This window comes from Monodelphis domestica, chromosome 4 (assembly GCF_027887165.1).
Source record: "Monodelphis domestica isolate mMonDom1 chromosome 4, mMonDom1.pri, whole genome shotgun sequence".
NCBI classification, from domain to species: domain Eukaryota; kingdom Metazoa; phylum Chordata; class Mammalia; order Didelphimorphia; family Didelphidae; genus Monodelphis; species Monodelphis domestica.
Window position 1 is genome coordinate 233,687,796 of NC_077230.1, and position 17,561 is coordinate 233,705,356.

Sequence of the window (17,561 nt, forward strand, 5' to 3'; positions counted from 1 at the left end):
GAATTGTTGTAATATTGTAAGACTAACCAACTGTGAAAGATTTAGCTACTATGATCAAATATCTCTGATAAAAGTCTAATATCCTATCAAAAACCATTATCCAATAGATTCAAACTGTTCTCAAATTAAGAAATGGAAACTATCAACAACAATATGAATTCTACAAATCACTCAGAATTGATTTGTAGGGAGCACTAGTAAGGTGCTAATCAAAATAATCCAGAGGTTTCACCATTCATCCAGCAAACTGTCAAGATACCAAAAAATAGGAATAGCCAATGTTGAAGGGATTATGGAAAGACAAACACATCAATGCATAGTGTGGAACTGTGAATTGGTGCAACCATTCTGGAAAGCAATTCAGAATTATCCAAATAAAGTGACTAAAATGACCCCAGATATCCCACTGCTAGGTTTATATCCCAAGATCAATGACAATAAGAAAAGCTTCTCCATAAGCACTAAAATACTTAAAGAAGCACTTTTTGTGTAGAAAAGAGATAAAAACAAATAGATGTCCATCAAATGGAAAATGGCTAAACAAATTGTGGTATATAAATATAATGGAATATTTCTGTTCTGTAATAAGCAACAAATATGATAAATACAAAGAATTATAGAAAGATGCACCCAAAATAAAAATAAGCAGTCAGGAAAACAATCAATGAAATGATACAAAAATGTAAATGAAAATAATAAGCCTAGCACCCAAAGACATACGAGAAAACATTCCTTTCATTCCTGCTCACACTCCTTTCCAAAAGTGGGAGTCCAAATCATTATTGATTAGAAAAATGCAAATTAAAACATCTCTGAAGTATGACTTCATATCCAGTAGATCAGCTAATATGTCAGAAAAGAAAATGTGTAAATACTGGAGAGGATGTGAGAAAATTGGGATACCAATTCACTGGTGATGGAGTTATGAACTGACTCAACCATTCTGGAGACCAATTTGTAACTATACCCAAAAAGCTATAAAATTGTGCATATCCTTTCATTCACAGGATCCACTTTCACCACCACTGGATCTGTATCCCATAGAATTTTTTTAAAAAAAACGGGAAAGGATCTACTTGCACAAAAAATTTATAGCAGCTCTTTCCAGGGTAGCAAAGAATTAGAACCTGAAGGGATACCCATCAATTGGGGAATTGTTGAAAAAGTTGGGCATATTTTTGTAATGGAATACTATTGTGCCATAAGAAATGATGAGCAGAATTTTGGAAAAACCTGGAAAGACCTACATGAACTCATGAAGAGTGAAATGAGCAGAACCAGGGGGACATTGTACACAATAACAGCAATAGTGTACAATGAACAATTTAGTTATTCTCAGCAATATAATGATCCAAGACAGTCCCAAAGGGCTTATAATGAAAAATGCTATCTATCTCCAGAGAAAGAATTGATGGAATTTGAATGCAGATTGAAGCAGAACATTCTTCACTTTATTTTCTTCATGAGTTTCCCCCCCCCCTCCCACAACATGACAAATAGGGAAATACATTTTGTATGATTGCACATATATAACCAATAGCAAATTGCTATCTCAGGGAAGGGGAAGAAGAAGGAAGAAGAGAGAGAATGTGGAACTCAAAAAGTTTAAAATGGGAATCCAAAGGTGAGGAATATGTATGTATCTTCAGACTTTTTCTGTTGTGATGGACAGAATGAGCCCCACTTGTTCCTGGTCCAACATTTAATTCAACTCACCTCCCATTTGGGTCCATCCAGGACTGGGGACAATCCATCTATATCCAGCAGTTGTTCAGAGATCCGACTTCGAAAACCAAAGTCCTAAGGGCAGAGGAGGTAAGGGTATGAATTCCTAACCCAAAGAGACCAAAGGGGACTAACTCCACTACATACCCTAATGCTCACTGTTCTCCATGATGGTTGTAAGAGGCCCAGAGCCCAACTCAGTTGGGGGGAAACCCTTCACAGCTGCACCCCTTTCTTCCTGAGGCACAAGCAGGATTCAAGGACTGACAGAAGAATCCCTAATCTCAACAAAGAAATTTGGATGCTATTGGAGTTGGTGAAAAGTAATTGCTTTAGATATCAGACCCACACACCAATTTTCTCTGGGAGGTATCAGACCACAGGCACACATACCCCCCACTGGCACACATACCCCCCACCCACCCCTGCTCTCCCAGTCTAGAGTACTTCTTTTTAATAGCTAGAGGACTGCTACTTGACCACAGGCTAATTAGAACAACTCAGTCCTTAGCAGTGATAACAAGATTCTCAGCCAAGATTCTGGTCCTGATGCCCAGAGCTCTTTCTACCCACAACCCAAATATACTTGAGGGCATCCTCCTTCACATGGGCAATTTTTTTTCTTTTTTTAAACTCTTACTGTTTTTTTTTGTAGTTTAATGTATTTTAATAGCAAACTTACAGGAACAGCACAGAAGACAGACATTAAAAACATGTACTTGCATGTAGGACAACTCAGTTAGAAAAGTATAGTGAATGGATGGAATCTACCGTATGATAAAAATGCTACAAACACCATTTAGTTGCCGTCAATAAGAAATTTACTTTTTAAAAAAATCCAAATGCTGGCATTGTCCAGAAAAATTTAACAGGTTTATTTATAATTGTTATAAAGTTGAATTGTTGAAACTTGTTCACGGAAACATTTTTTTTTTGACTGCATTCAATCAATACCGTGTATTGGCTCTAAGGCAGAAGAGTGATAAGGGCTAGGCAAAGAGGGCAAAGCAACTTGCCCAGGATCACACAGCTAGGAAATTTCTAAGGCCAGATTTGAACCTAGGACCTCCAATTTCTAGTCCTGGCTCTCAATCTACTGAGCCACCTAATCTGCCCCTGACAATTTACTTTTTTAAAAAGGCCAGGTTCATTTTTCCTCAGGCCTTGCTGATATGGCTACTCATCCCAGGCCATACTTACCAGTGACATTTTGGCCCCATGCATTCTACTTTTAGCTTTCTGGAGTCTTTTTCTCCTTTGGTGATATTTCTATTTTGGCTTGGATTCTACCCTAGATTTCCCCAGCTACCATCTGTCTTTGTAAGCCTTTAGGGCAGTTAGCTATAGGGGCCCAAACCTCTTCATTCCTCTGTCCTTCTTCCTAACCTCACAGTTCTTTTTTTGGCTCTTTCTTACCTAAAAATAAAACTTCACAGGCTTCTCCCCTTAAGTGAAGATGCCTGTGAAATAACCAAGAGGCAGCAAGGTAGAAAGTCTAGAACAGAGAAAATATGATTGCCTCCTCTCTCTCCCTTCTTTGCCAAGGGATTGGACTATGAATACATAACACTGAATATAAGCCTAAACTCAACTGATGTTTTGGTTAATTTTGCTATTTTTTCCCCTCCTTTTTAATTATGTTTTAAGGGATAGTTCACAGGGTAGGGAGGGAAGGAGGGGCAGCAGGATTTATTCAGAAATTAAGATACTATAATTGCTTCTCCGTCTTTTAGCTAAAACCAACTGTAGTAAAAAAAAGGAAAAAAGATTCAATTTAACCTCAGGCATTTCCTAGTTGTGTGACCCTGGGCAACTCACTTAATCCCAATTGCCCAGCCCTTACTGCTCTTCTGCCTTAGAACCATTCTAAGACAGAGGGTAAGGCCTTTAAGAAAAAGAAAACACTAAGAATCTGTAATGGGAAGAGTAGGATCAACCTGGGTAAAGTTCTAGGATTGACCTCCAGCCCAGTTCCAAGACTATACAAATGAGTGGCCCTATCTTTGAATTTACAGATGGATGTGATATGCCAGAAATTAACTAAAATGATATGCATGTGATTCTCAATATAATTGACTTACCAAGCCAAGAAATGACTTGGGATCAGAATGGTCTGAGAACTGCAACTCTTGCACATGGTCACTGACCTCTGACTCCTGGGAGAAGACACACAAAGAAAAATCACATAAACAAATAAATACTACAAAAAGAGTTATAGCTATTCCAACACAATCAAGAGAAAGGTTCTGTAACTATCCATGAAATTCAATTCAGTCACACTGAAAGCACATATATTTTGGTCTTCATAGATAATTCCTGCTCAAAAGAAAAAGAAATCTGTCCTCATTTAAATGATCTGGATAGTTACATGCCTTCTCTCCATAGAAACTGCCACACTCTCCACATTTTGGCTGGGCAGATCCAGAATGAATCTATCCACCTCCAGTTCAATTCAAATCACCAAGGACACAATTAAGAGAAAAATGTCTCTGAGGCTATGGAAAAGGACAACCAGATGTGGTGGGCAAGGATGGCGACTTGGAGGTAGGGTTCAAACCACAAATGTAAAAGACAATGGAAATAGAGAGTAGGAGACAAACAGAGCATTAAGATCCCTGAAGGTGCTAGCAGAAAAAACAACTTCTGCTCTGAATTTCCAGTGCCAGCAGGTTTAAAGCCTGGTTCAGGATTTTACTGCCCTACAGGGCCCTGGGAATATTTGTCACAATTAAGGGTGTTGGCTCTGTAGCTGTTTCTGACAGTCTATTGAAGGCCTGCAAATGGAGCTTCCTGCATTGGTAATAAAGATGTGGGACTGAGACTTTGTAGAGTGCTTACAAAAGCAGCAAGGGAGTACAGGCAGCAGCTGCCTCTGAGAAGGAGACTTACTTCATTGACATCAGATCTGCTCTCTGTTTTCAGCTCTGTCAATGCCTTCTCTAGTACATTCAATACCTCTTCTTTCTCAAAGCCCACTTCTCCAACCGCCACTGGGTCTTCTAATGATTTCTTGCTGGCTTCTCCAGTATTTTCACCAGTCCCTGAGTCTACTCCTTGAGTCATTTGCAGCCGGGAGGCCCCAGGATCACCCTTCTCACTATCTTCCTTGCCTGGGAGGGAAGCAATTGCCAACTTCCCTCGTTGGCCTTCACCATCAGCACTGCCCAGGCTGCTATCTATATCACGGCTGGAGTGCTTGTCAGAAGTCTGGGGGCAGGGGACATCTGAACCTAGAGATGTTTCCTTCTTATCCTCTGCATGGCTTCTTGGAGATTCCTAGGAAGCAGGTAGATAAATGTGGTTTTTTTAAACCCATCCAGAGGAAATGCAAAGAGAGATTAAGTTACTTAACAAAAGTCTATTGAATTCTATCAACCGTGAGCTATATTTCTTCAATAATATATTGGGCACTTACTAAATACCAAAGATTATAGGGAATATATAGAATAAGGCATGGTCTGTGCCCCTCAAGGAACTTATAGTCTAATAAAGGAGATGGTCCAAGTATACAAATCACTAGCAAGATATACACTTCAAGATATTCAAGTTAAAATGATTATATAAAACATGTACTATATATTATATATTTTAAAAAGAAACAAAGAACTATGGAATATTGAGGGTTAGAGAGATTTCCTTGAACTTGGAGAACCAGGAAAAGCTTCCTATGAAAACAATTAAGCTATACCTTGAGAACTGAGTAGAATTTCAAAAGAAAGATATAGGGTAATACATTCCAAGTATAGCAAATGGCATAAGAAAAGGCAGAAGGGTGATATTCAGTAGTCAAGTTTGGCTAAGGACTAAAATGTGTAAAAATGCAAATAGTAGGAAATAAGGCTGGAAAGATAAATTGAGACCTGATTCAAGGAGACTTTGAAAGCTAGGCCAAAAGGTTTGATCTTTATTTGGTAGACAGTAAGAAACCAATAAAAATTTTTGATCAGGAGAATGACTTACAGTGACTGACAGCCATATAAAACAAACTAGAGAGAACCTCATGCTCAAAGTGAGAGGGAATGAGGGTATGAACTATGGAATTGGAAGTAGGAATGGAGAAGATGGAATGGATGTGAGAAATATTATGGACAAAATTGACCAAAAAAATGACTGAAGGTTTTCAGCTTAGGTACTTGGGACAGTGCCTCCAGTCTCTAGACTATGCTGCTGCCATAAAAATATGGGTCATTCAAAATGATGACCACAAAAGTGGGTTCACTCATCTCAGGCAATACTCACCACCAATTACTTCTACCATAAAATGAAAGCTACCATGGCAATACTGATATCCCTCCTGGTCTCAGTCTCTGAGACAGAAGGAGACAAGCAGATTCGAAAGTCAAAATTTCAAAAGATATGACGCCTGAGAACCCTGTGAAATTAAAAGATATGTTGAGAGGGGGCGGCAGCTGGGTGGCTCAGTGGATTGAGAGTCAGGCCTAGAGACAGGAGGTCCTAGGTTCAAATCTGGCCTCAGATACTTGACCCCCATTGCCTAGCCCTTACCACTCTTCTGCCTTGGAACCAATATACAGTATTAACTCAAAAATGGAAGGTAAGGGTTTAAAAAAAAATGAGGTATGTTGAGAGAGCCAGGATTTCCTTAGTATGCCTATACCAAAGCACCAATTTATGGAGTGGTATGGCAAAAAAAAAAAACAAATCATCACCAAGTGCTCAACCTTTTGGTGATGAGCATCCTGGGGCCAAACTAGGTTGGTCCTCATTCTGCCTCAATGGACCAGTGCTTGGTACCTTTCTAACCTTCATAGCAAATCTATCAGAATTTGGATTATACCGGCAAGGCCTCTAAGAAACTAAGATCACTTCCATACTACATTGAAATCAAGGAAGACTTCAGTGTATGTTAAAACAAACGAAACCACCCAAATCAAGGGGGTCTTGGGTAGCAGTGGGGAAACAACTAATAAAATACAGTGATTTTGATCTGAATGTGAGACTTTTCACCCCCTAGTAGACTGGAATGTCTAATATACATTTGATCAAAGACTTGGACACCTAAATAATACTTCATTATATTACTCTGGTCCCAACTCTTAGCAGGAATCTGGGAAGGAGAAACCAAGGAAAACCAAGTAAAAGCTAAATAAGGTGAACAAAAATGAGAATAAAAAAAAATACAGCTCATTCTAAAAAATAAAAAAAAATTTAACCTAAGTTTTATATAACCATTTTCCCCCCATATTTTCCTCTAATGCTTCCAGAGGTGGTGGGTTCTACTTGCTTGAAGGTCTTCAAGCAGAGAGTTGACAATCCTTTGTACAGTACATTATATTTAATGTATGGGTTGGATGGCTCAGATGACCATTGAGCTTCCTTACAATTCACACATTCTGAGATACCTTTTTGTTTTTTGGCCATTTCTATAATTTCATCAGTATGAGGAACTCTCAATATGACAAAGGTCAGGATAGTCATCTATAACCTAAAATTTTAGAAAGCTGCTTGAGAGAACTAAGAATTTAAGTAGCTTACCCTTAAGCATAGGTCTTTTTGACATAAAGACAGTACTTAACGAACAACATTCAGAACAGATACTGAAATATACCTCTCCCTTCTTTGCTGAAAGGGGAGTATTAGGTATGTAATGGTACATATATTGTCAAATAAAGTCATGGCAAGAGGTCATTGAGATTAAATATTCTCCTTTGATACAAGAGAGGATTCAATGTGAGTTGACTGATATGAAAACAAAAGCCATCAATAAAACATTTGTTTTATCCTAGCATATCTTTAGTAATTAGACAGCGCAATAATTGATAGGTGACAAAGTGGATAAAATGCTGGGCTTGGAGTCAGGAAGACTCATCTTCCTGAGTTCAAATGTAGTCTCAGATTCTTACTAGCTATGTGACCCAGGGCAAGTCACTTAACCCTGTTAGCCTCAGATTCCTCCTCTGTAAAATGATCTGGAGAAGGAAATGACAAACCACTCAAGTATCTTTACCAAGAAAACCCCAAATGGGGTAATGAAAAAATCAGACAAGACATTGACAACTGAACAACAACAATCTTTAGTTAATAGGTCTGAGTAAAGGCTTCTTAGGCTATACCTAAAGAAATTCCAGAAACTCAAGAGAGGTCAAGACCCCTTGGTAGCATCTGCCTACCAAAGATCCCCAAATCTAGAATATATGAGGACTTGGGGTTTCAGTAAATGGAAAATCAACTCAAGGTTTTAATTGCTGCATTCAGGGTTAGTTATTTACTGAGAATTTTGGGGAGTGTTTTATTTCTAGAGGAAAAATACAGACCTAGAACTGTGGATTCTTTTCAGTTCTTTTTCTTTTTAGTCAAAAAAATCTGAATTTGGAATCTGTGTTTTTTTTTTTAATTTTATTTAATTAGTCAATTTAGAATATTTTTCCGTGGTTACAAGTCATGTTCTTACCCTCCCCCCCCCCAGCCAACACACAATTCCACTGGGTTTTACATGTCTCTTTGATCAAAATTTATTTCCATATTATTGATGTTTGCATTAGGGTGATCATTTAGAGTCTATATGCCCAATCATATCCCCATTGACCCATATGATCAAACAGTTGGTTTTTTTTCTGAGTTTCTGCTCCCACTGTTATTCCTTTGGATGTGGATACAGTTCTTTCTCATAAATCCCTCCCAATTGTTCTGGATCACTGCATTGTTACTACTAGAGAAGTCCATTATATTCTATTGTACCTCAGTCTCTGTCTACAATGTGCTCCTGGTTCTGCTCCTTTCCCTCTATATCAATTGCTGGAGGTCATTCCAATTCACATGGAATTCCTCCAGTTCATTATTCCTTTCAGCACAATAGTATTCCATCACCAACATATACCACAATTTGTTCAGCCATTCCCCAATTGAAGGGCATCTCCTCATTTTCCAATTTTTTGCCACCACAAAGAACACAGCTATGAATATTCTTCTAAAAGTCTTTTTCCTTATTATCTCCTTGGGGTATAAACCCAGCAGTGCTATGGCTGGAACAAAGGGCAGACAGACTTTTAGCACCCTTTGGGCATAGTTCTAAATTGCCCTCCAGAATGGCTGGATCAATTCACAACTCCACCAGCAATGAATTAATGTCCTGACTTTGCCACATCCCCTCCAGCATTCATTACTTCCCTTTGCTGTCATGCTAGTCAATCTGCTGGATGTGAGGTGATATCTCAGAGTTGTTTTGATTTGCATTTCTCTGATTATAAGAGATTTAGAACACTTTTTCAGGTTCTTAGTAATAGTTTTGATTTCTTTATCTGAAAATTGCCTGTTCATATCCCTTGCCCATTTATCAATTGGGGAATGGCTTGATGTTTTGTACAATTGATTTAGCTCTTTATAAATTTGAATAATTAGATCTTTGTCAAAGGCTTTTGTTATGAAGATTGTTTCCCAATTTGTTGCTTCCCTTCTTATTTTGGTTACACTGGTTTTGTTTGTACAAAAACTTTTTAATTTGATATAATCAAAATCATTTCTTTTACATTTTGTAATTTTTTCTAACTCTTGCTTGGTCTTAAAATCTTTCCTTTCCCAAAGATCCGACAAGTATGCTATTCTGTGTTCACTTAATTAACATATAGTTTCCTTCTTTAATTCACCCATTCTAAATTTATCTTGTTGTAGGGTGTGAAATGTTGATCCAAACCCAATCTCTCCCATATTGTCTTCCAATTTTCCCAGCAATTTCTGTCAAGTAGTGGATTTTTGTCCCAAAAGCTGTGATCTTTGGGTTTGTCAAAGACATTCTTGCTGAGGTCACTTACCCCAAGTCTATTCCACTGATCTTCCTTTCTCTCTCTAAGCCAGTACCATGCTGTTTTGATGATCACTGCTTTATAGTATAGTTTGAGATCTGGTACTGCTAGGCCACCTTTCTTCACATTTTTTTTTCATTATTTCCCTGGATGTCCTTGATCTTTTGTTCTTCCAAAACTTTGTTATGGTTTTTTCTAATTCAATAAAAAAGTTTCTTGGTAGTTCGATGGGTATGGCACTAAATAAGTAAATAAGTTTCGGTAGGATTGTCATTTTAATTATGCTAGCTCATCCTATCCATGAACAATTAATGTTTTTCCAATTATTTTGATCTAGTTTTAATTGTATGTAAAGTGTTTTGTAGCTATGTTCATATAGTTCCTGTGTTTGTCTTGGCAGATAGATTACTAAGTATTTTATATTGCCTAGGGTGATTCTAAATGGATTTCTTTCTAACTCTTGCTGCTGATATGTGTTGGAAATATATAGAAATGCTGGTAAGTTATGTGGATTTATTTTGTATCCTGCAACTTTGCTAAAGTTGTTGATTATTTCCACTAGCTTTTTAGTTGATTCTCTAGGATTCTTTAAGTAGACCATCATATCATCTGCAAAGAGTGATAGCTTGGTGTCCTCACTGCCTATTTTAATACCTCCAATTTCTTTTTCTTCTTTAATTGTTACTGCTAGTGTTTCTAGTACAATTTAAAATAATAGAGGTGATAATCGGAATCCTTGTTTCACTTCTGATCTTATTGGGAATACTTCTAATTTATCCTCATTGCAGATGTTTGCTGATGGTTTTAGATATATACTGTTTATTATTTTTAGGAAAAGCCCTTCTATTCCTATACTTTTTAGTGTTTTCAATTAGAATGGGTGTTGTATTTTGTCAAAGGCTTTTTCTATATCTATTGAGATAATCATGTGATTTTTGTTGGTTTGCTTGTTGATATTGGTCAATTATGTGGATGGTTTTCCTAATATTGAACCATCCTTGCATTCCTGGTATAAATCCCACCCGATCATAATGAATAACCCTCATGATCACTTGCTGGAATCTTTTTGCTAGTATTCTACTTGAGATTTTTTGCATCTATATTCATTAAGGAGATTGAGCTATAGTTTTCTTTCTCTGTTTTTGACCTGCCTGGCTTTGGAATCAGTATCATATTTGTGTCATAAAAGGAATTTGGTAGAACTCTTTCTTTGCTTATTATGTCAAATAGTTTGTATGTAATATTGGGATTAGTTGTTCGTTGAATGTTTGATAGAATTCACTTGTGAATCCATCAGGCCCTAGGGATTTTTTCTTAGGGAGTTCTTTGATGGCTTACTCAATTTCTTTTTCTTATATGGGATTATTTAAGTGTTCTATTTCTTCTTCTGTTAATCTAGGCAATTTATATTTTTATAAATATTGATCCATATCACTTGGATTGCCCTATTTGTTGCCATATAATTGGACAAAATAGTGTTTAATGATTGCCTTAATTTCTTCATTAGAGGTGAGGTCTCTCTTTTCATCTTTGATACTGTTAATTTGGTTTTCTTCTTTCCTTTTTTAAATTAGATTGACCAGTACTTTGTCTATTTTATTTGTTTTTTCAAAGTACCAGCTTCTAGTCTTATTTATTAATTCAATGATTCTTTCACTTTCAATTTTAATAACTTCTCTTTTAATTTTTAGGATAGCTAATTTAGTTTTCATCTGGGGATTTTTAATTTGTTCGCTTTCAAGTTTTTTTATTTGCATGTCCAATTCGTTGACCTCTGCCCTCCCTAATTTGTTAATATATCAACTCAAGGATATAAATTCCCTCCTCCCCCCAATACTGCTTTGGCTGCATCCTATAGATTTTGAAAGGATGTCTCATCATTGTCATTTTCTTCAATGAAATTATTGTTTCTATGATTTGTTCTTTAACTAACCGATTTTGCAGAATCTTATTATTAATTTCTAATTAATTTTGGATTTGGCTCGCCAGGTACCCTAATTATTATTTTTATTGCATTATGATCTGAAAAGGTTGCATTTATTATTTCTGCTTTTTTGCACTTGTTTGCCATGTTTTTATGCCCTAGTACATGGTCAATTTTTGTGAATGTACCATGTGCTGTGAAAAAGATGTATTCCTTTTTGACCCTATTTATTTTTCTTCATATATCTATTAACTCTAATTTTTATAAGATTTCATTCATATCTCCCACCTCTTTCTTAGTTATTTTTTGGTTTGATTTATCTAGATTTGATAGAGGAAAGTTCAGGTCTCCCTCTAGTATAGTTTTACTATCTATTTCCTCCTTCAAATCCACTAGTTTCTCCTTTAGAAATCTGGATGCTATACTATTTGTTGCATACATGTTGATTACTGATATTTCCTCATTGTCTATATTGCCTTTTATCAGGATGTAATTACCTTCCCTATCTCTTTTAATCAGATCTATTTTTACTTTGGCTTTGTCAGATATCATGATTGCACCTCCTACCTTCTTTCTATCAGTTGCGGCCCAATAGATTTTGCTCCAACCTTTGATTCTAACCCTGTGAGTGTCTACCCACCTCATGTGTGTTTCTTGTAGACAACATATAGTAGGATTTTGGTTTCTAATTCACTCTGCTATTTGCTTTTGTTTTATGGGTGAATTCATCCTATTTGCATTCAAAGTTATGATTGCCACTTGTGTCTTCCCCAACATTTTTATATCCTCTCCTAGTTCTGCCCTTTCTTCTTTTGCTATATCCTTTTAAAACGGTGGTTTTCTTTTAATCAGTCCCCCTAATTCCCACCCTTGGTATGCTTCTCTTTCCACCCCCTCCCTTTTTGTTCCCTTCTTATTTTTTTTAAGGTCTGTTAAGTTCCCTCCCTCCCTCCCTTTTTGTACTCCCTGCCCCACTTCCCATCTTGTTCTTCCCTTCTCACTTTCCCTATAGGGTAAGATAGAATTCGATATTCCAATGGATCTAGAGGCTCTTCCCTCTCAGAACTGATTTCACTGAGAGTAAGGTTTAAGTATTATCTATTAGCACTCTCTTCCTCTCCTTCTCATAATAGTGCTCTTCCCCTCCCCTTCCTATGTGCCTCTTTGTGTGATATAGATTATCCTATTTATCTTATTCCTTCAAGTTTCTCTTGGTGGAATCTGTGATTTTAAAAGGTGGCAGAGACTCTCTTCTACTATGGCAGCTGAGGATGCACTCCTTGTTCCCTGGACACCATCATATAGAGAATGCTGAACTTTGATGCTGTAGATGAAGCCCAATTCCTTGCTATTTCCTACACACAAACCTTACACTTGGCTGCCTCTAGTGAAACTCCTTAGGTCCAATCACAGCATGAAAGTAAAAACCCCACTTGGAAATGGGGCCAGCTCAAGCTCTCCTGGGCTCACACTGACAGCAAAAGGAGCGAGGGGTAGTTTTCATTCCATAAAACATTCACACTAACATGCTTGTGCCACTGATTTGAACAACTCTGATGAGAGGTTTTAAGACTTTGTAGTACTTTGCCCTGAATGCTCAATCAAACAAGCAGCAAAAAATCACTGAAGAGCAAATTAAACAACAAACATAAAAAAGTAACTAAGAACTTATGTGGTGTTTTTCATCTAAGGATAATAACTGCTTACTAACCCCAAAGGTACTACTTGTAGCTTCCACAACTTATTAATAAGCCAATGATGAATAAAGAATGTATATGGTGACACTCATGATACCCAAAGGGTTGTAAGAGACTCAGGAGACATGAACCATACATTAGCTGACACTAAACTCTTCCTGATCCAAAAGATAAATAAATGAAGGGTGAAATAGATAGAAGAGCTGTGTCTGTTTATCAGAAAAATTGGATTTTCTAAATGTTTTCCTTGTGAGGCATATCATTAGTGTTAAAGAAATAAAATCAGGGTTCAAGGTCCAGTTCCTATATCACTTAAGTGGCCATAAACAAATCATTTAATCTTGCTAAACCATTCTCATAGAGTTCTTGTAAGGAAAGCACCTTGTAAACCTTAAAGCACAATGAGACAGTAAATTATTCCTATTATGTTACAGTGAGACTAAAATTAATAAAAGTTGAAATTTACCATGAAACACATACTTAAAATAGAAAGAGGTGGGGCAGAGTAGCCTCCTGAGTGTCAGGGAAACATTAAAACAGAACTAGACTTTTTTTGCAGAGAAACACCAAGTAGATAATTTTAAATGCAGATAAAGAGCAGAGTGCTCCCCCAAAACCAACATGATTTCACAAATTTATGCTTTTATTTCATTCCCCATTATTATCTCACTAAAACCAAGAACATGGGACCCCTAACTAACCCCTCAAAACACATGAAGCTTCTTAACACAAGCTGCCTGACCTCCTCTGTTTTGTGAGCCACATGGGAAATGTCTTATTACTCTCTGTTCAACACAGTTTTGCTCTCTAGTCGCCCGTGCTCAGAGTCTTTTTCCTTCCTTCTTTGTCATAGCCCCAGGTCCTGGAGTATTTCTAAACAAGTTTGTGCCAAGATTGCAGAAAAAGCCTTGCCATCTGCGTGCAGAGGGACGTAGAGAAAGCCTCTAAGACACACTCCAGGAATATCTAACATACTTCCCCCAAGAGACATGACAGCTTCAGTGCCTGCAAGTCCCTCTACTGCCCAGAGTGCAAAGGCAAGGAGTTCCTAGAATTAACATAGAACAAAAGGAAAGGAAGCAAATAAATAAATGAATGAATGAATGAATGAATGAATAACTCTGGAAAAGAATGTTTATGCATGGATGCTACCCTGGGAGTTAGCAGTCTTCTTTTTTTCCCCACTGGGCCTCCAGTCAGTCCAATTTATTTCCCTTGCTTCCTTCCCTGCCCGGTTAATCTCAGTTCTTTATACCTCTCCCCAGTGTTGTTAGCACCTTCAAACTACAATGACATCATCACCTGTTATTTCAAAGTCCTATCTTCCTTAACTCGGATCTGCTGATGGGATTTTCACTAACCCAACATGCCATCCACTCCCCTTATCCTGTAGTCTCCTCCTTTCCTCACACTCATTCCCAACATCTATTTCATGAATCTTTTTCTTTTGATTCTATAGTAAGACTAGAGATGGGAGAATTGTAAGCAACACAGAAAGGGGTGGGAGGGAGAGGTAGAGAGAAAGGAAGAAAGAGAGAGAAAGAGAGAGAGAGAGATGAATGTTGCTGCCTTCCTACTGCCATCTCATGGAATGACAAGTGAAATGATCGCCAATAGTCAAAGGAAGGACTAACCAATGTGCAGCTTAAGTTTGGAAGTTCCCTATACTCAGAAATAGGAAATGCAAAGCAATTGAAAGGGAGGAAAGTGAAAGGACCACTAGTTTCTAAAGGTCCAAACCTGAGAATGTCTCTTTCCCTAATCCTTCAACTACCAACACCACCAGCTAAGGAAGGCTCCTAGGAGAGCTGGCTCTTCATTCCATGTGGTTCCCTAAACACCAGCTTCTCCCCATGGTATAAACCCAACCTCTTTTCCTTTGGGAAGCATGTAGAAATTCAACAGTAAGCATAGGTTGGCAGAAGGAAGGAAAAAGGTTTGAGAAAGTAAGCAAGTCTCTTGTCAATGGGCCTAACATCTGCTCACCTTTATCAAATACTTACAGCTACTAGTTCCCTCACATCTCCACAAGTCACATTAGGCTGCTCCTTTGTTTGTTTTAAACCCTTTTGTCTGAATATAAGTTCTAAGACAGAAGAGTGGAAAGGGCTAGGCAACTGGGGTTAAGTGACTTGCCCAAGGTCACACAGTTAGGAAGTATGGGAGGTCATATTTGAACCCAGGTCCTCCCAACTCCAATGCTGATGCTCTATCCACTGAGCCACCTAGCTGCCCCTATAGGCTGCCCATTTGTAACAGGGTTTTGGGAATCCTTTCAGGGAGATACCCTGATGAAGAATGAACTCATATTCTTCTCTCCTGAATTCTCCATTTCTAGTCAGCTGCCATATCCCATCATTTTAATCTCCATGTTATCTCTCCTATTTGAACCCTCCACTCATTCACTCACTCATTCCAATAACTTCATTCTAACAACTTCAGGCCATCATCCCCTATCCCCTGAATTATGATAACAATCTACTAGATGGTTTCCCTGCTTCAGATGGCCTTCCCCACACATATGCCAGAGTAATAGTATTCCTAAAGCCCAGGTTCAGTGACCAGCTCAAGAAGCTATTATTGCCTCTGGAGTAAAGACAAACTTCTCTGATACTTAAAACATTTCCCAAACTTGCTCTTGCCAATCTTTCCAGGCTGATTTCATGTAAAGTCTTCTAAGTATGTACATAGGTACATGTACGAATGTTAAACACCCTCTGGATTCAATTCTAAGTTCCACATAAACCAATCTACTTGCTATTTCCTACCTATGTGTCTTGACACAGGCTGGGGTCCCCCACATCTGGGGATCAACTCTATCTCCTGGAATTCCTAGTTTCTTTCAAGGCTTAGCTCAAGTGCTTCCTTCTTCCTACACCGGGCAGTTTTGGGTTCTTTTGGGTATTAATGCTCTCCTTCCCTGAAATTATTTTTTACTTAAGTACCTCCTTTGTGTATATGTTTTGAGTTTATCTGTACATGTTATTTTCTCCTCCTCTCCCATCCTATCACCCAGGAGAATGTATACTTCTTGAAGACAGACTGCTTGTTTTTGTCTTTTGTATCTAGAGGGCCTAGCACATAGTAGGCACTTTATAAAAGCTTGATAAACTGAAATAAATTCCAGAAGAGGATGGATGAGATGATTTAAGTAGGTTTTTTCAGCTCTAAGATAAAATGATTCTAAAAAACCTTTAATCAAAAGTGAAAATTCATAAACAATCAAGGATCTGTTAAAAGAGGCTCCATATGAGCAGAACCAGGAGAACATTGTACACAGAGACTAATACACTGTGGTATAATCGAACGTAATGGACTTCTCCATTGGTGGTGGTGTAATGTCCCTGAACAACTTGCAGGGATCTAGGAGAAAAAAACACTATCCATAAGCAGAGGACAAACTGTGGGAGTAGAAACACCGAGGAAAAGCAACTGCCTGACTACAGCGGTTGAGGGGACATGACAGAGGAGAGACTCTAAACGAACACTCTAATGCAAATACTAACAACATGGCTATGGGCTCGAATCAAGAACACATGTGACACCCAGTGGAATCACGCGTCAGCTATGGGGGTTAGGGGGGAGGAAAAGAAAATGATCTTTGTCTTTAATGAATAATGCTTGGAAATGATCAAATAAAATATCAAAATTAAAAAAAAATAAAAATAAAAATAAAAGAGGCTCCATAGCTCAGGTATAAAGTAACTATCAATACACAAAAAACCCAAAGGGAATCCCAGCCAGCATACACCAGGGTCTTCATTAGGTCAAATAACAGCAATGACCAAGCACCCACTCCTAGTAAGGAAATCTGTCTGGGTATCATTTCCATGCCAGAATTTTAGTTCACAGATATCCAGTAAACAGTGCTAAGCCAAAAATGAATTAGAGATTGAATTCTATTCCACAAACAATTGCTAAGGGTCCATCTAATATGTACAAAGTACTATGCTAAAGGCAGCGTGAAAACAAAGACAAGAATGAAACAATCCCTTCCCTCAAAGAGCTTGAGGAAATAATACAGACATAGGCAAATAAACTAAATTACATTTATGGAGCACTTTAAAGTTGGCAAAAACAGGGCAGCTAGGTTGCTCAATAGATAAAAGTCAGGTCTGGTGACAGGAGGTCCTGAGTTCAAGTGATTTAACCCAACTGCCTATCTCTTATCATTAATCTGCCTTACAACTGATATTTAGTATTGATTTTAAAGAAGATATGGGTTAAAAAAAAAACTTGGTAAAACAATTTATACACATTATCTCACTGATCTCCACAACAATCTTGTGATGTAACTTCTACATATATTCTCTTCATGTGACAGAAAGCTGAGAATGGGTGACTTGCCCAGCATTATACAATGACCCAGGCAAGATTTAAAAACCCAGGACTTCCTGACTTCAAAACCAAAACTCTATGTCATACTCTCTCTCAAAAAAAGAAGAAGAAAAACAA

The 17,561-nt window shown here is 37.7% G+C and overlaps 1 protein-coding gene across 17 annotated transcripts in view; it reads right to left on the reverse strand.

Annotated features, from left to right (window-relative positions):
- The window catches only part of CEP164 (centrosomal protein 164), a 97,510-nt gene that overhangs the window by 45,073 nt on the left and 34,876 nt on the right, over positions 1 to 17,561 (reverse strand). For all 17 annotated transcript variants that reach the window (XM_016433830.2, XM_056794330.1, XM_056794331.1 and 14 more), the window contains 3 exons: positions 4,615 to 5,001; positions 3,807 to 3,881; positions 1,717 to 1,800 (listed from right to left, as the gene is read on the reverse strand). In XM_016433830.2, coding sequence (XP_016289316.1) covers positions 1,717 to 1,800; positions 3,807 to 3,881; positions 4,615 to 5,001 — 546 coding nt within the window. The remainder of the gene's footprint in view (positions 1 to 1,716; positions 1,801 to 3,806; positions 3,882 to 4,614; positions 5,002 to 17,561) is intronic.